The sequence below is a fragment of the Mastigoproctus giganteus genome, chromosome 5 (genome assembly GCF_048544385.1).
Source record: "Mastigoproctus giganteus isolate SK-2022 chromosome 5, ASM4854438v1, whole genome shotgun sequence".
In the NCBI taxonomy this organism is placed as follows: domain Eukaryota; kingdom Metazoa; phylum Arthropoda; class Arachnida; order Uropygi; family Thelyphonidae; genus Mastigoproctus; species Mastigoproctus giganteus.
The window spans coordinates 122500068-122527265 of record NC_143579.1 but is presented as its reverse complement, the minus strand read 5'-3'; the positions used below and the strand labels follow the sequence as shown (position 1 = coordinate 122527265).

Below are 27198 nucleotides of genomic sequence, written 5' to 3'. Positions count from 1 at the left end.
ACAGATAAGTAACGCTTCAACCTGACTGCTTTGTCGCAAATTACACATGCAGTGCTAACGAGATCTGTAAGAAATGACAGTATTCATGCATAATATGCTATCAAAACTATGACTTGGCTCAGGATCTCAACTAGTACAAGCGCGAGATGTAGCGCTGCACATTCCATTTCACAAAGAGGAAACAGAGATACTGTCAGAGATGAAATATGTCAAGCTCTATGATGACAATGAAGAGTTCATACTAGATCGTATTTTGTATGAATTGGACTTGGACATTCATAAAACAATTGAAATATGTAAGATGATATGTCAAGACAACAACGACGGTGACCCTGACAAAGCATGCGGTAATGACATGCATAGCCTTGTAACGCGGCTACGAGAAGACCCCTTTCGAAACTTTTATAATCATCCAAACAGTGAGATGAATGAGAATCTAAACTCGCCATTCTCAACCAACTCAGCACAATTGCAAAGAAACGTGAAAACTTGATGACTAACAAAGACTTCTGCAACTTAATGAGAATGACCAATGACAATCAAAAGATTCTATTCGTACTTGTAATTTCGACTTTGTTATCTCCCAATCTCTAGCCGATTCAAATATTCTTGACCAGCCCAGCTGGTTGCAGAAAAACGTTTATGATTCACCTCTTGATGGAAATATACAAGTAATACAGATGGGTACTGTAATGCTTACATTACATGTGCTTCAGCTGGTAAGGCTGAAGTTTTCATCTCCGACCTTAGGTCTGCTAAGAGCTGGTTTATGCCAGCTGTGAACACATCACTGCCCTCAAGATATCCATTTCTATGGTTACCAAAAGGTTTCTGCCATGGGTGGCAATGGTTAGTTCAAAACCACCTAAGTGGTATGCCCCGAATCATAAATGTTTTCCACAGCAGTTTATGCCAGCTCTGAGCACATCCAAGATCACTTCCCTTTGCTTTGCTTTAAACACTTTATTTTAAATTTTCAAGATATCTGTTTCTCTGGTTACCAAAAGATTTCTGTCCCGGGTGGCAATGGTTAGCACCAAAGCCACCTAAGTGGCATGCTTGCATCATAAGCATTTTATCGCAACCAGCTGGTTTATGCCAGCTCTGAGCACATCAACGATCACCCCCCACGATCAGTTGCACGATCTCCTCTTCCGACTCCATTTTTATTTGTTATGAAATGGAAATGATGTCATTTCCGCATCTCAAAATCATGACAAATTGATTTTACTACTGTCCGAAATTTAGTAGGTGCTGCCAAAGATGTTTACACATAAATAAAATAAGTTTTATAATTGCATAACTACCTGTTGGGAGAGTTGAGAGAGAGAGAAGAGAAGAGAAGAGAAGAGAAGAGATAGCAAATCTCCTCTTGCCTGCTTTTTTATTTGGAGTATGGCTATATGCCTACCAGTTACATGCACACACATCCCCATTGCTCTGCAAGTTTATTAGCATGTTTCCACCTATTTGAATGATAATTTTTAGCTAGATATTGGGCCATTGTGGCAAATACAGGCGGGCCTCGAGTAACGCGATTAATTCGTCCCGCGAGCGCACCGCGCAAAACGGAAACGCGTTAATCGAATATCATAACCAATAGGAAAAATTATAATTGGTACTTGACCTTCTGGAATGTCCATAAAGAATTTTAAATAACTTTTAAATAATACCTTTTAAATAACTTTTTAACTGCATGCCATGTAAAAGATAATAAAAATTATAGAATTAAATGTATTGTTCAAATGGAGAAACTAACTATTTGCTACAGAAATATTTGAACACAGTCGTTTGAACAGTTTTGGCTTTCGTTTTTTCATCATACAATTTCCGATAGCCGACAACAAGCTTCTCTAGGCCCTGGCGAAATAACATGCTTGTTTCGATGTTAGGATCAACATCCATTACCTTTTGTTTAAGGTTCTCTGCGATACGAAAGATTTCGCCTAGTTCTTTTACCGTTATCTCCTTTGAGGTAACATTTTCATCTGGCTCACACTCTTTTTCTTCAGCTTCTTCGTGCGCACGCTGTTGCTCTATTTGAAGGAGATCATTGTCACTTAGCTGTTCTAAATGCGAATTCAGTGATTCTCGAACGTTAGCCGCATCCAAGCCTTTGAAACCAAGTTCATTACCAATATTAGTTATGTCTTCAATAACTTTTTGAACTGCATTTTTGAAGCAAGTAAAATCGTTTGCGCGGGGTAAAAGATGCTTCCAAACTGCTCTCATATTGCTGGCTGTCACTTCTTCCCATGCTGCATGAATGTTTTTAATGGCCAATCATATGTTATATTTTTTCCAAAATTCTGGTACAGAAATTGCATTATCTCTTGTTATAGCTTCAAGTGCCTGTGCAAAGGTTCTGCGGAGATAGTAAGCCTTGAAAGTTGCAATCATCCCCTGGTCCATGGGTTGCAATAACGAAGTCGTATTCGCCGGTAAAAAAACAACTTTCACATTTTCATTTAAGTCACCAAGTGCAGAAGGATGTCCAGGTGCATTATCTAAAAGCAACAGAGCTTTAAAAGTAAGATTATTTTTCTTGCAATAGGCTTCAACTGTTGGACAGAAATAAGACGTAAACCAGTCTTCAAATAGGGCTTTGGTCATCCATGCTTTTTTATTTGAACGAAAAATGACTGGAAGAGTGCGATGGCTGTATCCTTTTAAAGCCCTAGGATTTTGTGCACGGTACACAAGCATGGGTTTCAATTTAAAATCACCTTCAGCGTTACCTCCTAATAAAAGTGTTAGTCGATCTTTTGAGACTTTATACCCAGGTTGTGATGCTTCATTTGCAGCCAAATAAGTTTTAGTTGGCATCCGTTTCCAAAATACGCCCGTTTCGTCTACATTAAATATTTGCCGATCGTCGTATTCAGCATCCTGAATGATTTTTTGCAATTCTGCAGGAAATTTGGCTGCAGCATCTTCATCAGCACTAGCAGCTTCCCCTGTTACTTTAACATTATGCAGTCGTGCTCGATTTTTGAAACGTCCAAACCACCCTGAACTAGCAACAAACATTTCAGTCTCCCCTTGATATTTTGTTTCTTTGAGCTTAGTAAAAAGGTTAATAGCTTTGCTCTGAATATTGTCCTTAGATAATGGAATTCTTTTTTGATTGCAATCTTCTATCCAAATTGATAAGACTTTCCATTTCAATCATTATTAGAGTTCTGTTTCTGGTATTTTGTAAGACAAAAGAGATGATGAAACTTTACCTTTCTCTTTATATTTGTTCTTACGGCTCAAGATAGTTCGTACGGTAGACTCACTGTATCCTAGATCTCTTACGATTTTCGCATGGTTTGCACCACGTTCATGTTTTTTAATAACTTCAAGTTTATCAGCTAAAGTAATAACTTTTCGTTTTTTTTTATTACAATCACGTTTTTCACTCTTTCTTTTATCCATAATTAACAGGGGTAGAAAATTAGAATTTTTAAATACGTCTGCACGTGACTTTATTAGGTGGAGACAAACAAATAACATGTCTACTTAGTTGATGGAACACACTGAGGCGGGAAGCGGACAAACGCTTGTTTATTGGCAGTCAGACATTTAGTGCGCGATTCGAATCTTTTTCAACTATCAGAAATAAAAGATCGCGTTAACTGAAAATTTGAATCGCGTAAAGTAAAAAGTGGTATCATTTTTTCCAATCGCGGTAACTGAAAACCGTGTTAAGCGAGGCCTGCCTGTACTGCATTGAGGACCAGAAGAGCAAAACATTGTGATAACACCTTTCTGGGAAATGTGTGCGTGTGGGGGGGGGGGGGGGGAAGAAACACAGCTTTATATAACTTCAACAACAGCCGCCAGCCTGAGACAATCTGGCATTCTTCAGTTGAGCATAATGAACAGAGAAGAATGGAGGCATGTACCATACAAGGTTATAAGATAAACAAAAGCAAGAGAACCATATATTGCAGGCTCTAAGATAAAGAAACAGAAGACATTCTTCAGCACACCAGCTCTTTCAGTAAAGTACAAAAGAAATATGTTAAGGAAGATATACCCAAGATTTTCCATCTGTCGTAAAACCTTAAAAAAAAAAAAAAAAAAAAAAAGACATTAGTATTTAAATAATTTGCTCAAACCATTAGCATTAGTAGAGGCATTTGATGCAAGAAAGCAAGCTTATGCAGCATCAGCCAAAAAAAAAAAAAAAAACCCACTTCCACTTCACCCCTCTGTTCGTTAAAAATACCTGTCCAGCTGAGCCTTAAACTTATTTAGGCTATCAACCTCCACGACAAGGAATGGAAGTCTGTTCCACCAACCAACCACCCGCTGGCTAAAGGCAAATTTCCGCACGTCTATCCTACATCTGTCCTTCCTCAATTTGAATTTATGCCCTCTCAGGTGATTATTAGACTTTTAAACCTTTACATTTACCTCACTTCCACAATAGGTGGAAACTGATTGAATCATCACCTACTCTCTGGCTGAATGTATGTTGTTGTTGTTGTTTGGTTTTTAGGAGCATTAGCAACTAAGGCCATATTGCTCCGGGAATATGCGGTGGTTATTCCCTTGACCTTTCCGCATCCTCCGTTTTTGGTGGTGACGGGCTCAGACCCCGGTCTAATCAAGAAGAGTGTGCTACGCACTGCTGCTCCTTCCCACCTGGCTACAGAGGCGCCTTGGCTGAATGTAAATTTTCACACTGTTATTATTATTTTTGATGATAACCCCAGTTATAAACAGTATAAGAACGTATAGTACTTCAGTACTATATGTTCCGTACTGTGTGTGCAGGTTTATGGCTGGGAATATTGCAGATACTGTTGACAGATAAAGGAAGCACTGTGTGGCAGTGATCATAGTGTATTGATGTTGGATTTAGATAAAGATATAAAGCGTTTAGGGCTGAAACCTTAAGCTATGGAAAAGTCTAGATTATGTATAAGTATAGTGCGAAAGCATCAATAATATTTAGCCAAATCTGAATTAACAGAATGTTAGCAAAACAGCATCGTTTTAAGTTATATCTCATATTCTGTACTTGTTAACAAGTTAACACTGTACTTGTTAACAGGAGAGACTGCTTCTACAGGGATGGGATACACTTAAATAGAAAAGGCGCAAGAATATTTGCTGATGCTATCGAGGCAGTGTTAGGTGGGTCGGAAAACTGCTAGCTTGGGGGGGATACAAGGACTAATAGATTAACAGTAGCCACTGGCAGAGGTGAAACTGATTCTTGCACTGCTTCTATTGGAATGAGCAGCAGCCTGGAAAACAGAATGCAGGATATTTCACAGACTGCTGGGAGTCATTGCGGTACAAGTAAACACATGGGCTGTGTTAGGGTAGCTAAGAATAGGAACAGGTGCATGTATACTTGCGTATACACCAATGCTAGGAGTGTGGAAAATAAATTTGATGAATTTGAAGTATTGCTCAAAACATCAAAGGCAGATATCATTGGGATATCAGAGATGTGGGGTCACACAGATATATAAGGAATGCAGAACTGGAATTTAGAGAATACAACATCAACAGAAAGGATAGACAAGATAGGAAAGGAGGAGAGGTTATGTTATTAGTTAAGAAACACATAAAATCCAAGGAAGTGAAGCCAGTCGACATCGCAGGACAGTGCAGTGTCGAGTCAGTTTGGTGTGACATAAGCATTGGGAGATCAAAATTGAGAGTAGGAGTGTGCTATAGGCCTAATGACTCTGATGAGTATAATAAGATACTGTACAGGAAAATAGAGTGGGCCATTAAATCAGAGAGTCTTATAATGAGGGATTTTAATTTACCAGATATTGACTGGAATTTGTGGGTTGGTCAATCACACTCTAGCAAGGCTTTTGTGGATTTATTGGATGATTGTTTTCTACATCATCATCAATAATATTCTTAGTAATCCTCTTGATCTGATTATCAGTAGTGATTCTTCATGCATTAAGAATCTACAGATAAAGGAACCACTAGGTGGCAGTGATCACAGTGTTCTGAAGTGGGATTTACTCAAAGAGGTAACATACCATCAGGGGTAAAGGGACGGGTTTTTGCTTTCGTAAAGGCGACTACGATGGTCTGAGACAGTATATAAATTCTATACAGTGGGACCAACTGATGATGTTGCCAACGGCAAATTCAAAATGAGAAGCATTCAAAGAACTTATCTTGGAAGCTACTAGGCTTTACATACCAACTAAGAAATATTGTTCAAGGTTTAGGCCTAAATGGATGTCAGATGAACTAATGAGACATATGGCAGAGAAGAAAAATGCATGGGATACATATAAATTAACTTATGAATCAACAGGGCTTACCTTTATTTTTGATATAGGAAGCTTCTTTTCCAACTCTCCTTGTCCAACTTGCAAGTGCAAATTACATTCTGTTCCAAGAAAAAATATACAGACAGATTTTTGGCCTCCCAATGGGCCTAAATATTAGTGGATCATTGCCAAACTATACTTAGACAAATTAGAAAAGATCCACCTTGATCCATTTATACCACAGATCACATATTACGGAAGATATCTGGATGACATCCTAATCATCACAGATCACTTGACCATAAACAATATTCTACAGGTTTTTAATAACGTCCATCAGAGACTAAAATTTGAATTAGAAACTGAAGCAGAATCCCACTCCATAAATTTCCTTAATTTTACCATAAACAGATTAGACCAAAAACTAAATTTCAGCATATATAGAAAACCCACTAATAAAGGGATGCTTCTGCACTTCCACGGTTACCATCCCCAACCATACAAAAAATCGGTCATACTGAACCAATTTAAAAATGCCTTTAAATATTCTTCCACTCAGATTTCTCTAACCACTGAAATAAATGAACTAGAAGATTCTCAAATAGGGGTTACCCAATAACCTATATAAACAAAGTCAAAACAATAGCCCGTGATAAAATAAATAACAACAACCTTGCAACAAACATTGCAAAAAAATCCAACAAAACCAAAATATATTTCATCACCATTCCATATATCGAGCACTGGTACAATAAACTTAACCAAATATGCAAGGGAACCGACATGAAAATCATAGCAAAACCCATGAACAAATTGTACACATTCTTCAGAAATCGACCTTCAAATACCACATTCCAATCACAGCATGACCTAGTATACAGTATACCATGCAAAAATTGTGACACGGTCTACGTAGGATCCACCATGGGAGTGGCACAGCTTCGAGCAAAACAACACAAAGCTTCAGTGCGGGCGGGTCGTTCAAATGGCAGTCTTCGTGAAACAGGTGGGTATATGGGATGTGTTAAAGTGGCTGGGAATAAGAATAGGTGCATGTATACTTGCATGTATACCAATGCTAGAAGTATAGTAAATAAATTTGATGAATTTGAAGTGTTGGTCAAGACATCAAAGGCGGATATTGTTGGGATAGCAGAGACGTGGTGTCACAAAGATATAAGGAATGCAGAACTGGAATTTGGGGAGTACAATGTGTACAGAAAGGATAGACAGGACAGAAAGGGAGGGGGTGTTATGCTGTTAATTAAGAAAAACATAAAATCAAAGGAAGTGCACCCAGTTAATATAGATGAACAGTGCTCTGTTGAGTCAGTTTGGTGTGAGATAAGCACTGCGAAAGGAACAATAAGAGTAGGAGTGTGTTATAGGCCTAATGACTTGAATGAGTACAATGAACAATTGTACAGAGAAATAGAGTGGGCCAGTAAATCAGAATGTCTTATAATGGGGGATTTTAACTTCCCAGATATTGACTGGAACTTGTGGGTTGGTCACTCACACACTAGTCAGACTTTTGTGGATTTATTGGATGATTGTTTTCTGCAGCAGCATGTTCGAGAGGCAACAAGAGAAAGTAACACTCTTGATCTGGTTATCAGCAGTGATCATTCGTGTATTAAGAATTTGCAGATAAAGGAACCACTAGGTGGCAGTGATCACAGTGTGCTGAAGTGGGATTTACTCAAAGAGGTAACTACCGTCAGGGGTAAAGGAAAGGGTTTTTACTTCCGTAAAGGGGAGTACAGTGGTCTCAGACAGTTTTTAAATTCTGTACAGTGGGATCAACTGACGATGTTACCAACAGTAAATTCTAAGTGGGAAGCATTCAAGGAATTAATCGTGGAAGCTACTAGACTTTATATACCGATTAAGAAATATCGTTCAAGGTTTAGGCCTAAATGGTTATCAAATGAACTAATGAGACTCGTGACAGAGAAGAAAAATGCATGGGATGCATATAAATTATCAGGTGACGCAGAAGCCTGTGGCAGATATAAACTAGTCTGTAATCAGGTCACAAAGGAGGTTCGGCAGGCGAAGGCGGATTACGAGAAATCTTTGGCAAAAGATGCTAAGAAAAACAGCAAGGATTTCTTTACTTATATAAACTCGAAAAGGAAGGGGATGAATATGATTGGTCCACTTGACATCGATGGTTCGACTGTTGATGATCCTGCTCAGATAGCAAACAAACTGAATGAGTATTTTGCATCTACATTCACACGTGAGGAATTATTACAGTTTGAAAATGGAAGAAGGTTATCAAATTGTAGCAGTGTGCTTAATGATTTTGTAATAACTGAGAGCAAAGTGGAGGAGAAATTGTTGAAGTTAAACATAAGAAAGGCACCTGGGGTGGATGGGATCTATCCAGTTATTTTAAAGGAGGCGGCAAAGCAACTAAGCAAACCCTTAGCCATAATTATGAGAGCATCCTTGGACTCAGGGGAGGTTCCCACGGACTGGAGATGTGCAAATGTGTCCCCAATTCACAAAGGTGGATCGAAGGGTGACACGAGTAATTACAGACCAGTTAGTTTAACTTCTGTTCCGGGTAAAATAATGGAGTCACTGGTTAAAGATGCATTGCAGGATCATCTAGACAAGACTGCAGCAATAATTCAAACACAGCATGGGTTTGTTAAGGGAAAGTCTTGTCTGACAAATTTGATTGGTTATTATGATGTGGTCACAAAGGAACTGGATGCAAAAAATAATTTTGATATCATATACTTGGATTTCAGGAAAGCTTTTGACACTGTTGCGCATGGAAGACTACTGTACAAATTGGAGCAGAATGGTATTAAGGGTAAGTTGCTACAATGGATAAAAGGATGGTTAAGTGGGAGAAGACAGAGGGTGGTAATCAATGGGTGCTGCTCTTCGTGGACTAATGTTATTAGTGGAGTCCCACAGGGTTCGGTGTTGGGTCCACTGTTGTTTTGTGTATTTATCAATGACATTGATGAAGGTATATCAGGCTTAATGTCGAAGTTTGCAGATGACACAAAGGTTGGCAGAGTTGTTAATGACAGTAATGGCAGTGTGCTACTGCAACAGGATCTAGATAATTTGGGCAGATGGGCTAAGAAGTGGCAACTGAAGTTCAACCTTGACAAATGCAAAGTACTGCATATGGGTAGAAGTAACCCCAGAGAAACGTACCAACTGTGTGGTACTACACTTAAGGTGGTAGAAAATGAAAAAGACCTGGGAGTAATTGTGCAGTCAGATATGAAGTTTTCTGAGCAATGCAGACAGGCTGCTAGGGCCGGTCATGGGGTTTTGTCAATGATATATAGGAATTTTGCTAGCAGGGAAAAGGAGGTGATTGTCCCTCTGTATAAGGCAATGGTCAGGCCACGCCTTGAGTACTGCGTACAGGTCTGGAGGCCTCATTTTAGGAAAGATGTAGATTTGCTTGAGCGTGTACAGAGAAGAGCAACACGATTGGTGAGGGGAATGAAGGGATTCTCTTACCAAGAGAGGCTTAAGTTCTGCAAATTACAGTTGCTGGAGACCAGGCACCTGCGCGGTGATCTGATTGAGGTCTATAAGGCCTTGAATGGGTTGAGCACGCTGAATTCTGATGGGATCCTTCCACTTGTCCAGATTACGAACCTACGGGGACATAAGTTCAAATTAAGAAAGGACAGATGTAGAATAGATGTGCGGAAATTTGCCTTTAGCCAGCGGGTGGTTAATTGCTGGAACAAACTTCCATCTGTCGTTGTGGAAGTTGATAGGTTAAATAAATTTAAGGAGGAACTGGACAGGTATTTGGAGGGAATGGTGTGATTTTTTTTTTTTTTTTTTGGCTGATGCTGCATAAGCTCCTACACTTGCTTTCTTGCATCATATGCCACTACTACTACTACTACTACTACTAAATGCATCGGAACTTTCGTTCCACGCCATAAATGAACGACATACATTCGGCTTTAATGAAACTAAAATTATAAATATTCAACACAACTACTACAAACTACTTATTGCAGAAACCTTAGAGATGAAACTACATGCAACTTCAATCAATATCCGTAGGCCATTCCTGTTGTCCGACGATTGGTCACTTATACGCATGCGTGAAGAACAAACACTACAACATAAGACAAAAGTTTCGGATTAATTGTGAGTAGCTCTCTTCCTGTGAACATGACACCCCGAAAAGTTCTAGTCCGACTTAAGGAATGTAGAGAATAACCCCCACCCCCCCACCCCATATCTAATTATTAGACCCCTAAATTTAACTCAAAATTCCTGCCACAGCACCAAAAAGAAAAAATCGATCCTTAATTATTAGCCAGTTTAGACCTCCAAAATCTAACTTTATGACAATGTCTTGCAAAATTGATATCGCCTTCCCCATGAATTATTAGCGAGTTGGACAAGGAGAGTTGGAAAAGAAGCTTCCTATATCAAAAATAAAGGTAAGCCCTGTTGATTCATAATATAATAGAATATAGGAAATATCGAGCACTTAATAGCTCTCTAGTATCAAATATAAATTAACATGTGACACAGAAGCCTATGATAGATATAAGCTGATCTGCAACTAATTTACAAAGGATGTTAGGCAGGTGAAGGCAGAGTACGAGAAATCTTTGGCAAAGGATGCAAAGAAAAACTCTTAAACTCTAGAAGGACGGGGATGAATCAGATTGGTCCACTTAATATCGATGGTTCAACTGTTGATGATTCTGCTCAGGTAGCTAACAAACTAAATGAATATTTTGCATCGACATTCACACATGAGGAGTTATTCAGCGAGGGAAATGCCAGAGGTCTAGATAATCTTTTAATAACTGAGAGTAAAGTGGAGGAGAAATAGTTGAAGATAAACACAAGAAAGACACCTGGGGTGGATGGGATCTATCCAGTTATATTAAAGGAGGCAGCAAAGGAAGTAAGCAAACCCTTAGCCATAATTATGAGAGGTACCCATGGACTGGAGATGTACAAATGTGACCTCGAATCACAAAGGAAGATCAAAGGCTGACACAAGTAATTATAGACCTGTGAGTTTAACTTCTGTTCCAGGAAAATTAAAGGAGGCCCTGGTTTAAGAAGCACTGCAGGATCATAGACAAGACTTCAGTTATAGCTCGGACAGAGCATGGTTTTGTTAAGGGAAAGTCTTGTCTGACCAATTTGATTGGATACTATGATGCAATCACAAAAGAACTAGATGCAGGGAATAACTTCGATATTATGTATTTGGATCTTAGAAAGGCTTTTGATACTGTTGCACATGGAAGACTGCTGCACAAATTGGAGCAGTGTGGCACTGGAGGCAAATTGCTGCTATGGATAAAGGGATGGTTGAGTAGGAGAAGACAGAGAGTGGTAATCAATGGACACTGCTCATCGTGGACTAATGTTATTAGTGGAGTCCCTCAGGGTTCAGTGTTGGGTCCACTATTGTTTTCTGTATTTATAAATGATATTGTTGATGGTATATCAAGCTTAATGTCCAAGTTTCCAGACGATATAAAGGTTGGCAGGGTTGTTATGCTGCTGCTGCAACAGGATCTGGAACGGTTTGGCAGATGGGCTGAGAGGTGGCAAATGAAGTTTGACATTGACAAATGTAAAGTACTACATATGGGGAAACAGCAAACCAAAAGCAACGTATCAACTCTGTGGTACTACACTGACAGTGGTAGAGAATGAAAAGGACCTGGGGGTTATTGTGCAGGCAGATATGAAGTTCACTGAGCAGTGCAGACGGGCTGCAAGAGTAGCTCATGGGGTCTTGTCAAGGATATACAGGAATTTTTCTAGCAGGGATAAGGAAGTGATTATTCCCTTGTATAAGGCAATGGTCAGGCCACACCTTGAGTACTGTATACAGGTCTGGAGGCCTCATTTCAAGAAGGATGTAGAGCTGCTGGAACGAGTACAGAGAAGGGCAACAATATTAGTGAATGGAACAAACTGTTTCTTTTATGAAGAAAGGCTTAAATTTTGTAAATTACAGTGTTTGTAGACTAGGCACCGGCGAGGTGATCTGATAGAGGTGTAAAAAGCCTTGAATGGTTTGAGCATGCTCAATGCCGAAGGGATTCTTCCTGTTGCTCAGAATAATCACCTGAGAGGGCATAAATTCAGATTGAGGAAAGACAGATGTAGGATAGATATGCGGAAATTTGCCCTTAGCCAGTGGGTAGTTGGTTGGTGGAACAGACTTTCATCCCTTGTTGTGGAAGTTGATAGCCTAAATAAATTTAAGGCTCTGCTCGACAGGTATTTTGAATGAACAGAGGGGTGAAATGGAAGTGTTTTTTTTTTTTTTTTTTTTTTTGGCTGATGCTGCATTAGCTTGCTTTCTTGCATCATATGCCTCTACTAATGCTAATATTGTTAATACCTTCACAACGAGTTGCCATGATATTGCACTACTTCGAATAAGTAACACTTCACCTGAGGAGAAGACTAATGTTACTTATTCTCAGATGGATTCCATCACCCAGAGAACACCGTTTTAGGGCTATTTGGCCCTTCTTCGGTGGGTGGGTATAACTCCATAGCTTGAGGCTTCAAGCTATGGAGTTATACGCTTTATAATCTAAACACATACACCATCAGGCATCTCTCATATTGTGGAGTTCTATTTCATAACTGTTTTGCCATCATTGCATCACTCGGGTACCTACCCACCTACCGAAGATGGGCCAAATAGCCCTGAAACGGTGCTGTCTGGATGGTGGTGGTGGTGGTATCCATCTGAGAATAAGTAACATTAGTCTTCTCCTCAGATGAAGTGTTACTTATTCGAAGTAGTGCAGTATCATGGCAACTCGTTGTGAAGGTATTCACAATATGAGATATAACTTAAAACGATGCCATTTTGCTAACAATCTGTTAATTCAGATTTGGCTATGTATTATTGATGCTTTTGCACTATATACAGTAAACCCCCGCTATTCACAGTATCTGGATTCACGGTTGCTGGTTTAATATAAAATGAAACTTAAAAAAATGTGAATTTTAAAGCGCTGTGAACATTTTCCACCATAAAAAAACATGGGCATGGCTAAAATTATTTTTCCCGATCAAAACTGTGCTCAGTGGGTGGGGGAAAGGAGTGACAAAATCGCGAGCGTGGATGTTTCTCGCTAATCCTTGTTCAGTATGTGTTATGCGCTTTTAATGGAAGGTTTTGTCGTTTGCTTTTAATTTATATGCCTATAAATTGAATAAATTTATCAATTTATAAATTGATATGCTTACAGAATTGATAAATCTACCATTTTGCAGTGTGAAACAGACTTTTTCTAGTGTGTGCTAATGGAAGAAAGTGACTTTATTGTGGACAAGTTCTTTCTAACCCGTACAAAAATATGGCTACGAATAACAAGGGAAATGTGAAAAGATCAAAGAAGGTGATGACATTAGCGAATAAAATTTAGTTATTAGATAAAATTTATAATGGTGAAAGTGTCTCGTCAGTGGCAATCAAGAAATCAGAAGAAAAATCTGCCGTAGTGTCCGTGAAAACGTGCTAATTTCTTCAAAAATTTGCTCTGTAACTCGTGATGTTAAATTAGAAAAAATGGAAAATGCTTTAAATCTGTGGATAGAAGACTGAAGTCAAAATAAAATTCTGTTAAGTTCACTCATCATTCGTGAAAAGGCAAAACTCCTTTATCAACACTTTAGCGAAACTGGTGATAGCACTGGCAGGATAAGTTTTTTAGCTAGCAAAGGCACTGGTTTGAAAGATTTGTTTGAAATTTCTAATAAATATTACATTTAATATTAAATTGTTTCTTATTTTCATTTCGATGCCATATGCTTGCATTTCACTATGTACTGTCTATGTACATAGTCATATTATGAAGGTACATATAATACATACATAGACAAAATTTTAGACTAGTTTTTCTTATATATTTCATACTTTGGAACGGAACCCCTTTATTACTATGGGAGCCATAACTCAGTATTTGCGTTTTCGGTATTCGCGGCATTTCTCAGGAACGTAACCACTGCGAACAGCAGGGGTTTACTGTACTTATACATAGTCTAGACTTTTCCATAGCTTGAGGCTTCATCCCTAAATGCTTTATAGTCTAAACACATCATACACCATCAGGCATCTCTCATATTGTGGAGTAATAAATTTAATCTATACAGTTTTGTGATATGCAAATATTTCTCCCGTTCACAGAGAGCGATCTAAGGGTACATTGTATAATTAAAAACCTGTAATATTGACTTGGCTCTTCCACGGGAAATAATGAAGTTGCTGATTAAAGAAGCAATCCAGGATTATTCTGATAGGAATGCAGTTAAATGGTTATCACAGAATGGATTTGTTAGCATTACCATTAGTAAAGGCACATGATGCAAGAAAGCAAGCTTATATAGCATCAGGCAAAAAAAAAACTTTTATCATTTCACTGATCCACTCGCTCTAAATGTTTGTCCAGTTCTGCCTTGAATCTATTTAAGCTATCAACTTCTAGAACGATAGATGGAAGTTTGTTCCAGCAATGAACCACCCACTGACTAAAGGCAAAATTCCACACATCTATCCTGCAACTGTCTTCCTCAATTTCAATTTATTCCCTCTCAGGTGATTATTCAGAGCAAGAGGAAGAATCCCATCAGCATTGAGCATGCTCAAACCATTTAAGGCTTTATACATCTCAATCACATCACCTCGCAGGTGCCTAGTCTCCAGACACTGTAATTTGCAAAACTTAAGACTTTCTTTTTAAGAGCAAATCTTCATTCCATTCACCAATCTTGTTGCCCTTCTCTGTACTCGTTCCAGCAGCTCTCCATCCTTCTTGAAATGAGACCTCCAGACCTGAATACAGTACTGAAGGTGTGGCCTGACAAGACACCATGAGCTACTCTTGCAGACTGTCTGCAATGCTCAGTAGACTTCATATCTGCGTGCACAATTACCGTCAGGTCCTTTTTGTTCTCTACCACTGTCAGTGTAGTACCACAGATTGATACATTACTCTGGGATTACTACTTCCCATATGTAGAACTTTACATTTGTCAATGTTGAACTTCATTTGCCACCTCTCAGCCCATCTGCTCAACTTTTCTAGACCCTGTTGTAGCAGCGTACTGTCATTAGTGTCTTTAACAACCCTGCCAATCTTCATATCGTCTGCAAACTTGGACATTAAGCTTGATATACCATCATCAATATCATTTATAAATGCAGAAAAGAATAATGGACCCAACACTGAACCCTGAGGGACTCCATTAATAACATTAGTCCACGATGAGCAGTGACCATTGATTACCACTTGCTATCTTCTCCCACTCAACCATCCCTTTATTCATAGCAGCAATTTGCTTCCAATGCCACGCTGCTGCAATTTGTTCAGCAGTATTCCATGTGCAACAGTATCAAAAGCCTTTCTAAGATCCAAATATATAATATCAAAGTTATTCCCTGCATCCAGTTCCTTTGTGACCACATCATAGTATCCAATCAAATTTGTCAGGCAGACTTTCCCTTAACAAAACCATGCTGTGTCCGAGTTATAACTGAAGTCTTGTCTAGATGATCCTGCAGTGCTTCTTTTACCAGTGCCTCCATTAATTTTCCAGGAACAGAAGTTAGCAGGTCTATAATTAGTTGTGTTGCCCTTTGATCCTCTTTTGTGAATTGTGGTTACATTTGCACATCTCCAGTCCATGGGTACCTCCCCTGATTCCAAAGATGTTCTCATAATTATGGATCCACCCCTTGTACCTTTTTTATGTTAATCTTTAACAATTTCTCCTCCACTTTCCTCTCAGTTTTTACAAAATCATCTAGCTCACTGCCAGAGTTCAATTCACCTGTGGCATTCCCCTCCCTAAATAACTCCTCATATGCGAATGTAGATGCAAAATACTCATTTAGTTTGTTTGCCATCTGAGCAGGATCATCTATAGTTGAACCATCAATATCCAGTGGACAAATTTGATTCATCCCTTTCCTTCTAGTTTACACAAGTGAAGAACTCTTTGCTGTTTTTCTTTACATCCTTTGCCAAAGATTTCTCATAATCTGCCTTTGCCTGCATAATCTCTTTTGTGACTTGGTTACAGACCAGCTTATATCTATCATAGGCTTCCATGTCACCCATTAATTTATACGTATTCCATGCATTTTTCTTTTCTTTTCTGTCATATGTATCATTAGTTCATCTGACATCCATTTAGGCCTAAACCTTGAACAGTATTTCTTATTTGGTATGTAAAGCCTAGTACCATCCAAAATTAATTCTTTGAATGCTTCCCATTTGAATTTGCTGTTGGTATCATCATCATCAGTTGGTTCCACCGTATAGAATTTAAATACTGTCTCAGACCTCTGGAGTCGCCTTTATGAAAGCAAAAACCCTTCTCTTTACCTCTGACGGTAGTTACCTCTTTAAGTAAATCCCACTTCAGCACACTGTGATCACTGCCACCTAGTGTTTCCTTTATCTGCAAATTCTTAATGCATGAAAAATCACTACTGATAATCAGATCAAGAGTATTACTCCCTCTAGTTGCCTACTGAACATGCTGATGTAGAAAATAATCATCTAATAAATCCACAAACGCCTTGCTAGTGTGTGAGTGACCAACCCATATATTCCAGTCAATATCTGGGAAATTAAAATTCCCCATTATAAGGCTCATCTATTTCCTTGTACAGTTCCTTATTTTACTCATCAGAGTCATTAGGCCTATAACACACTCCTACTCTCAATTTTGATCTCCCAATGCTTATGTCACACCAAACTGACTCGACACTGCACTGCACTGTCCAGGAATGTTGGCTTGCTTCACTTCCTTGGATTATGTGGGTTTCTTAACTAATAGCATAACCACTCCGCCCTTCCTATCCTGTCTATCCTTCATGTACACATTGTACTCCCCAAATTCCATTTCCGCATTCCTTATATCTGTGTGAAAACACATCTCTGATATCCCAACAATATCTGCTTTTGATGTTTTGAGCAATACCTCAAATTCATCAAATTTATTTACCAAACTGCTAGCTTTGGTGTATACACAAGTATACATGCACCTGTTCCTATTCTTAGCTATCCTAACACAACCCATGTGTTTACTTGTACTGCAGTGACCTCCAAAAGTCTCTGAAATACCATTCATCTTGTTTTCCAGGATGCTGCTCATTCCAATAAAAGCAGCTGAGCGCTTGATGGGCCCCTTAATTTAGATCCTTCGAGGACATTCACCCTGTCCCTCAGTTCTCACATAGGTCCATAACAACGCTGAGTTGTCGCCTCATTTCCTCACACTCCTTACATCGTGCGCACATGCACAAAGACATCCCCCCCCCTTTGGAAATATCATGTCCCGTACCTGATTGCTCCACAAGCATCAAGCAAGCAGTGCATTTTAAAAGGCTGTGATTCAGAGGGCAACTGCCCCCCTCGGTTCTCCCCTGAGCCACAGCACTCTCATTAGCTTGAGCCTTTTGCTTTGCTGCTCTTTTCTGAGTCATGATTTTGATTCAATTTCAATAAAATTTCAATTCCAGTACAAAATTATAACCCTAAACTTGCATCCCAATGCAGTTATAACAGTATATATCTATATATATTTTTTCAATATCAAGTATTATCTCAGAGTTCCGATATGTAACTTCAGTATCAAGTTATGTATTAATAATGTTACGTTTGTAAAATCTAAGTTGTTATATGTATTTAGTTAAAAAGTACAATTTAATTGACAATGAAGTTTAACAAGTTTAAAAAATTTTATTTATTAATTGATAATATTATATACTATACTGTACTGAGCTAATGCTATCTAATTTGGGATATAACGTATCATATAACAATGGCGGCAAGTTAGGAACGGTAAATCTACGAACACTTAAAAAGTATTAATTAACTTCCAAAATCTCGCTGTCTGAAATCAGAATAAACCAAGGATCTTGACTAGGTCATACGTTACTTATAGACTTTAATTTAATATTACAATTAGTCAATTAAGCGGCTAATTATAGCTAAAAAACTTCCGGTTCGCCGGAGCTGCAAAACTTGTATAACACGTGGATTGGATACCCTTAACGATACTAAGTAATAACCTACAAAATCTCTATCTAAGTTAAATTTTGAACTAAGTATCATAACTAGGAATATAAAGCTTCTCTAGAAAATAAGTTAATAAGCCAATTTAAGTTGATAAAAACAGAAAAAACTTCTCTATTTTCCGGAGCTGTAAAAGCTTTGCCTGAACAAGGCTACTCTCGTTCTTATCCCGCTCAACCATCCCTTTATCCATAGCAGCAATTTTCCTCTAATGCCACGTTGCTCCAATTTGTGCAGCAGTCTTCCATGTGCAACAGTATCAAAAGCCTTTCTAAGATTCAAATGTATGATATCAAAATTATTCTTTGCATCCAGTTCTTTTGTGACCACATTACAGTATCCAATCAAAATGGTCAGACAAGGCTTTCCCTTAACGAATCCATGCTGTGTCTGAGCTATATCTGAAATCTTGTCTAGATGATCCTGCAATGCTTCTTTAACCCGTGACTGCATTAATTTCCCTGGAACAGAAGTTAAACTAACAGGTCTGTAATTACTTCTATTGCTCTTTGAACCTCCTTTTTTGAATTGGGGTGACATTTGCACATCTCCAGTACATGGGTAGCTCCCCTGAGTCTAAGGAAGCTCTCATAATTATGGCTAAGGGTTTGCTTATTCCTTTACTGCCTCCTTTAATATAACTGATAGATCCCATCCATCTCAGGTGCCTTTCTTATGTTTATCTTCAACAATTTCTCCTCCATTTTGCTCAGTTATTACAAAATCATCTAGTTCACCGCGTGAGTTTAATTCACTTCTGTCATTTCCCTCCCTGCCGACCTGGCTAGCCGGGTGGGTAAAGTACCTGCCTGGCAACCCAAAGGTTGCGGGTTCGAATCCCGCCTCCGGCTTTGATCAAAGTACTGCAAAAACCTTGGGAGGTGCATTATGGCCACAGATGCTGATGCACCAACAACTACCAAAAAAAAAAAAAAAAAAAATTTCCCCCTCCCTGAATAACTCCTCGTGGGAATGTATATGCAACATACTCGTTTAGTTTGTTTGCTACCTGAACGGGATCATCAATAGTTGAACCATTGAACCATTCAAAATTCAATTTGGAAATGTGACTACTATAACCAGTGCTTACTGTACTACTGCAAATTAAAAAAATCAAAAAAAAATCAACCTTTAAAATTATTCTGGATAACCGACGTTCTACTGTATTAAATCTTACATTAATTCTTCTTACATTTTAGTAAACTATAGTTTACAGAAGACCAGTCTTTCTTGGTAAGACTATTTTTCTGTGCCTTCCACAAGGATATTCTCTACCATTGCCACCCTTTTTCAATAGTTTTATGTCCTTCCTAAAATGAAGTTTCTTGGAAACCTCTAATTAGGAAGCTCTAAGCATTATTCCAGATGTGGCCAACTATTGTCTTATATAGTACAAAGAAAAAATCATGTTGTTGTCTCTGTGGCAAAGTTCTCGTTTATTCATTGACAGAATCCTTATGAGCTGTTCGTGCTGCTCAGAGAACTCCATGTTGGAATGTACAGTTAAACATAGGCCTTTTTCTTATCAATTACTTGAGTTTGGTGCTGGTCAAATGGATGTTATTCCAGGGTTACTATAGTTCTACATCTATTTATCACTGTCAGCCGGAATTGCCATTTTTCAGCCCATCCATGAAGGAGGTTTGTTCAATAATTAATGATCATAATTATTTTTTTTCTTTCACAATACAGTCAGTCCTCGTATAACACGTGTTTACACTACACGAATTCGATCATACACGATTTATAAATAGGGGAACAATATCGAATATAACACGAACCAAATTTGCTTATGCACGATTCGCCTTTGTGTTTACAAGAAATGGCAGTCTAATGCGGAATCACTCCAACTGAACACAACACGATAGGAATGAAGAGAAGATTCTGAAAATGTATTTATGTTTTTTATATTAGTGAAGCGTAAAAACCCAGACAATTCCAGCTATTGGTATTATCACAAATGCAATTAGATCGAGTTTACTAACAGGGCGCCTCCGTAGCTAGGTGGGAAGGAGCAGCAGAGCGTAGCACGCGCTTCTTGATTACACCGGGGTTCGAGCCCGTGACCACCAAATACTGAGGATGCGGAAAGGTCAGGGAATGACCACCGCATATCCTGGAGCAATATGGCCTTAGTTGCCAATGCTCCTAAAAAAAAAACCAAATAAAAAACAATAACAACTACCAGTTTATAACAGATTCCACTAGCAGAAACACAAATGGAAATAATTTTTATTGTTTTATGGTAGTAACCCCCAGAAACGTGCTTTAGTAAAATGTGAGGTGTTCATAGTGTGTCTCTGCCTTTACGGTGTTGTTTATTCAGTTTTTAAACATGCGTGCAGCTTTGTTTATGTGTATCAAGCATGCCTCCTTATTTTGTAATTATGTTTTGTTCCCTGAAAATGAGTAAAATACTTAAAAGGTGTGAAAAGGAAGCGTCCTGGTGAAGACACTACAGATTTAGAGAGAAAAAGAAAAGCAATATCGATAAATAGAAGCAGACTGGATCAAAAATTTTTACCCGGGAAAATTTGTAGTGGCCCCATACTAGCGTTTATGGCCAAAATCACACCAGACTCCGGCCCACCGTGGTTTCTCTGGTAAGGCTTATGGCCAGTCCTCCTCTGTCGATAGAGAAAAACATGAAATTGTGAAACACTTTGAGCGAAATGAAAAACCATGTGATATTGCACGTGCTACAGGCCTAAATGAGGCAATGCCGAGAATTACAAAGAATGCAGAGAAAATAAAAACTTTCATAGCAAGACCAACTCAGTGTAATTAAAATCCATTAGATTAAGACACAAAGAATTGGAAGAGATTGAACAGCTGTCATCTGTTTGGATAGAAAGTCAAAAAAAAAACAAGTTTGCTTACGATAGAAGCAAAAGCATTAGCAATATTTTATTACGTAATAGTTGTAATAAAATACTTAAGTATTTTATTACGATAATTCATTGTGTTTGGTAATGTTTTGGTTACAAATGTGTGTTCAATTTTGGGTGGTCGGCACCTAACCCTATTTTCCCCATAGGGCTTGTTGTTTATATTGCACGGTTTTGCATTGCACGAGGGTTTCTAGGAACACAACTATCGTGCTATACGATGACTGGCTGTATACCTTTTTTTTAATCATCCATATTTTGATGTTCCTTTTCAAAATAGTCACCATTTGGTGATATGCACTTACTCCAACATTGCTGCCATTCTTCAAAAACATGGTGGAAGCCATTTTTTTGACATGCATTTGAAAATCACCTCTGATGTCTGTACAACTTCTGATGACTGGAAATATTTTCCTTGCTGCTCCTTCTTCAACTTTGGAAATAAAAAAAAAATCGCCAAGTGAAAGATAAGGGCTGTAAGGTATATGAGGAACACATATAGTATAAAGGCAGCAAACATGTTAAAAAAAAAAATATTCACTGTTTATGCTTTTCACACTAGTCCCTGATTTTACTAGGTGATTGATATTTAATAATCACTGCTCTCTCTCTCTCTCTCTCTCTCTCTCTCTCTCTCTCTCTTTCTTGCATTGGCTTATTACCTCTATGTAATAATGGTTTTTCACTTTTTAAATTTTTATTTTTCTAGCTATTGAATCACATGATTATGTAATGAAAATTGTGCCGACAATATTTGAAGATCTCCATGGAAAGAAAGTTGAAACTTTTCAGTATACCTATGCATATAAGGTAATAATTCCCATGTAGCATGTAAGTTGCTAATATTATTGCATAAAGCTTTACTTGCTTTTTTTCCCCCATTTTTATTTTTATTGCAAATAGTCCCAATTATAGTAGATTCTTGATTATCAATGGTTGGATTAACTAGTATCTCTGCAGCCCTGGTTAATGCCGCTTTTTCTCATGTGAAGTGCCTGTTCAACTGTGTGGAACAAAGTATATACAGTAAACTCTTTAAAATCTGTCACCCTCTGGGATTGAGAGGTGCCAGATTTTAGAGAAGCAGCATACATAGTGTTTCAGCAGTTTTAGAGAAGCTCAGAGAACTGTGAACTTATTTACATCTGTAAATAGTTATTATGTCTATCTTGTCCATTCATCTTTTCTTGCAGAGATTTAAACTGCATGGATAATGCACAATAGAACAAACTTGCCCTTGTAATGAATTGCACTAGTATTACTCTGATTTCCACAGATAGCTGTAATTGTATTACAACTTTGTAAACTAATTTTGTATGCCAAATAGCAGCTCATGTCACAATTTTCTATAACTGCTTTGTCTGTGTGTTGTCACTAGAGAAGACCACCTGCTAATTCATGAGGGATAAAATAGTGGCTAGTGCCGAAACATACTGTTCATAGCAGTCTCCTCTTTTATTTATATGGGCAATTAATTGTCTACAGAGGCTATCTGTTTGCAAGTAGTGCAATACCAGGGAAACTCATTGCAAAGAGAAGTTTGTTCTCCTGTGAGAATTAAAGCCATTGCAATGTCTATGCAGTTTAAATCCTGCTGGCCATAAAAATAGATTAAAGGACAGGATAGTCTTGCAAGCATCTTATAAAGATAGAAATGTCACTCTTTTTTTGTGTGATTCCTTAAAGACAATTGCAATCATTGATGTGAGTGCCAGATTGCTTTCTCAGTATTTCTAGATTATGAAATTTTGATTTTTTTTTTTTTGTAAAATGTGCCAGATTTTACAGAGTTTACTGTATTCACTTTTATGTCATCTTTTCAAACTGCAGTATATGCTTAAAAAATATGAACTTGTATGTAAATAAATTTACTTTTTTGCCACATTTATGAATTCTGCTTTCATTTTGTGGAATTATACTTTTAGTAATGGCCATTCCTTATACCATATGAATATTAGAATAGTTTATTCAGTTAATAACTAAATTCCTATACCTTAAGGTGATGTTTTGGGAACCTTGCCGGTATCCATCATGAGAGAGACCATATATAACTGTTACTTATACTTTATATTATACATTTGGTAAGAATTATCTATACAAATGGGAAATAGAAAAGTACCAAGTTAAAATTTTTACAATTAAACATATACTTAAGGTTAAACAGAATTATAACATGTGGTCTTACCTATTGTCAGCCCCTGTTTGCTGAGTGTCTTGATCCCTACTGTGTGTTCTGGCAAGAAGTGCTGTCAACGGGTATTTATATGAGAACATTCCAATTAATTGTCCAGTAGTAGAGTGTCAGCTAAGTTATTCTGTATACAGTTATTCTTGTATTATAGTATAAATTGCAATTGGATTGAAGCCTCGAGATGGATGGCCTAACCTTGTTTTCAGATCTTTGGGGATTGTGGCTGGCTAGTTTCCAAGGGGAGGGTAATTGGCTGATCTTCTGTTTTTTGAGATCTGCTATCTTTTTCAATAAGTTCAAGTATTGTGAATTAAATTCAATTCCTTGTTTTCTGTTAACAGATGTGCCTTCATACAATTTTTATGTAGAATGCTTCTTTGAATTTTCTACTGTTCTATTGTTGGTCAGCAGAAAGAACTCTGGCATTGTTGAATTGCCATATATCCCCACATTGGAATGCATGCAGGGCAGTGTCAGATTTTTCTGTTCTTCTGTATTGTACATCTTTTTTTTTTTTTGTGTTCCTTAATTCTGGAATTGAGTCTTCTATAACACTATCCTATGTATGTGCCTCCACACCCACAGTCTGTTTGATAAATAGGGCCTCTGTGATTGTTGGTGGTTGGATTGATTTTTTGGAATATGTTTTACAGAGGCCGAACCCTTGAAGGATGTGCTGATTCCGTATTTTCTTGCTTATTTTTCCTAATTTTTCACTAATGCCAAGTATGTATAGAATGCAGATTATTGGTTTATGATATTGCTTGGCAGTTTGAAGGTCTTAGGGCTGTCAGCTATTATTTTCTTTGTGATGATGTGTAGAAGGAATCCTTTGTTTAAGGCTAGACTGGTTATATCTTCTAGTTCTTGTTGGAGGTCTTCTTTCTTGCAGATTTGGTATGCTCTTAGGATGAAGGATTTTGTGAAGTTCTTCTGTTTGTGGCTCCAGATTTTATTTGATGGGTTGTTTTTCTAAGAATTCATTTTCCAGGTATGTCATAAATATTTCTGCCATTAGTGAAGAGAGAGTGAGGGCATTTGCCATGCTTAGGCCTGTGAATTGAGTGTAAAATGAACTGTTGAAGGATTGACCAATTAATAACAGTTAGAACCACAATAACACATGTAGACTTAATTAATCGCCTCTATAGTAAAATCTCTAATCTCACATCCTATAATTTCAATTTGAGTAATAAGAGGAACCAGACAACCCCTCCTCCCAATCCATTTTTTCCTTTAGACAGAACTTTGAACATACTAGTCATACCATTCACTTAAGTTCTGGAACCCTCAGTATTGCAGAAATTAATGTATTAAACAAAGGTTTAAATTTCAAACCCATCCTGAACCAAATTCCCACCTCAACTTCCTTGCCTACCTCCACAACAGTCTGAGGAACATTAAGGATGACCAAGCCAGAAACTCCATTAAGCTCATGACCATACAGTTACTTCAGAACATAGACTACAAGAAGATCTAAAAGAAAGTCAACAATTTAACAACCATCAAAAGAAGAGAATTATTAGACCTGAAGAAAGATAAAACCATTTATATATTGAAATGAATAAAGGAAACACCACAGTCATTATGGACACGCGGGACTATATCGATAAAGTTGAAGACCTATTGAAAGACCCCAACACTTACAAATGATTGAAACTGACCGCAATAACCAGATGGAAAAGAAAGTAAAACAGAAACTAAAATCAATGCTCAACCTTAAGTATATATATGAAGATCTTCATAAAAAACTGAATCCCAACAGCTCAGAAGCACCATACCTCTTTGCAAGCATAAAAATCCACAAACCAGGTTTCCCAGCTAGGCCTATTATTAGCAGAAGAGTTTGCCCCAGGAAGAAGATCTCAAAATGGCTAGTACAACTGCTCTCACAAATCATACCAAAGAACCAGTGATCCTTAAAAAAAAAAAAAAAAACAGTCAGGTCCTAATTACCTGACTGAAATAGAAATCAAAGAAAATATCTTGGTGTTGTTTGATGTAGACTCAATATTCACAATGATACCACTAGAAGAAGCAAAAGCAAGGCTTCTAGAAAACTTGGATAGCCACATCTTCCTTAGATACAAAAGACCATTACCAGTCTCAGAAATAACAGTACTAGTCAACCTATCAATAGGCAAACCATACTTCTTCAACGGTTCGTTCCACACTCAACTCACAGGTCTAAGCATAGGAAATGCTCGCGCATGCTCTCTCTCATGGCAGAAATATTTATGATACACCTCGAAAATGAATTCTTAGAAAAACAACAGCCTGTCAAGTCAAAATTCTAGAGCAGGTACATAGATGACATAAAAGTAATCTGGAGCCACGAACAGAACTTAACAAATTTTTATGCTCTAAACCATTGTTCCGCAAGTGGTTTAGAGTCATCTTGTGGCATACATAATTATATATGTATAATTATAGCTGTATAATTATATATGTATGCCACAAGTCATCTTGTGGCATACATATATAATTATACAGCTGCAGCGAACTTTGCTGCAGCTGTATAATTATAAATAATACTATATGTATCATGATTAGAAATTGACAACTGAATGAGTGACTAAGTTGGCATGTATTACCGATATTTTCACATGAATTTAGCTCATTCACATTAATGAGCTAAACCGAAAAATGCAAGGCAAGAACGAAAATCTTTTTACGAGTATGGCTAAGATTCAAGGCTTTCAGAATAAGCTGGATTTGTAGATATAATGCATTGCAAATGGGTCATTTGAGATGTTCTTAGCTGTATGGATGCTTGCTGCTGGTAATAAAGTGGTGATGGACTTCATTCAAAAACATTTAGATAACTTGCAGCAGAAGTTAAAGGATTATTTTGAAGAAACCATGAAGATTTCGAATGGGTTTGTGACCCATTTGTTCAGATGCAAAATCTCTTCTGATGAATGTACAAGAGGAACCAACAGATCTGCAGGTGGACAGAACAATTGCGATCAAAACATCTGAAGTGCATTTGGACACATTCTGGTTGTCGGAGGAAAGACTCATATCCATTGATTAACATTAGTAAAGCCACATGATTCAAGAAAGCAAGCTTATATGGCATCAGCCAAGAAAAAACCCTTTCTCATTTCACTCATCCACTCGCTCCAAATGGGCGCCTCCGTAGCCAGGTGGGCAGGAGCAGCAGTGTGCAGCACACGCTTCTTAATTAGACTGGGGTTCAAACCCGTGAGCCACCAAATATGGAGGATGCGGAAAGGTCAGGGAATGACCACCGCATATCCACAGAGCAATATGGCCTTAGTTGTTAATGCTTCTAAAAACCAAATAACAACAATCGCTCCAAATGTTTGTCTAGTTCTGCCTTGAATCTATTTAAGCCATCAAATTCTACAACAACAGATGGAAGTTTGTTCCAGCAATCAACCATGTGCTGGCTAAAGGCAAACTTCCGCACATCTATTCTACCACTGCTTTCCTCAATTTAAATTTATGCCCTCTCAAGCGATTATTCTGAGCAGGAGGACGAATCGCATCAGCATGGAGCATGCTCAAACCATTCAAGACTTTATACACTTCAATCAGATCACCTCACAGGCGACTACTCTCCAGACACTCTAATTTGCAAAACTTAACCCTTTCTTCGTAAGAGCAACCCTTTGTTCCATTCGTTAATCTTGTTGCCCTTCTCTGTACTCGTTCCAACAGCTCTACATCCTTCTTAAAACGAGGCTTCCAGACCTGTATACAGTACTCAAGGTGTGGCCTGACCATTGCCTTATACAAGGGGATAATCACCTCCT

General features: G+C 38.0%; 1 protein-coding gene across 2 annotated transcripts in view; it reads left to right on the top strand.

The window, feature by feature from the left end:
• Nucleotides 1–27198, top strand: part of LOC150085673 (endoplasmic reticulum-Golgi intermediate compartment protein 1-like) — a 285607-nt gene that overhangs the window by 193979 nt on the left and 64430 nt on the right. For both annotated transcript variants that reach the window (XM_090374181.1, XM_090374180.1), the window contains exon 7: nt 21935–22035. In XM_090374181.1, the coding sequence (XP_090230307.1) occupies nt 21935–22035 (101 nt within the window). The remainder of the gene's footprint in view (nt 1–21934; nt 22036–27198) is intronic.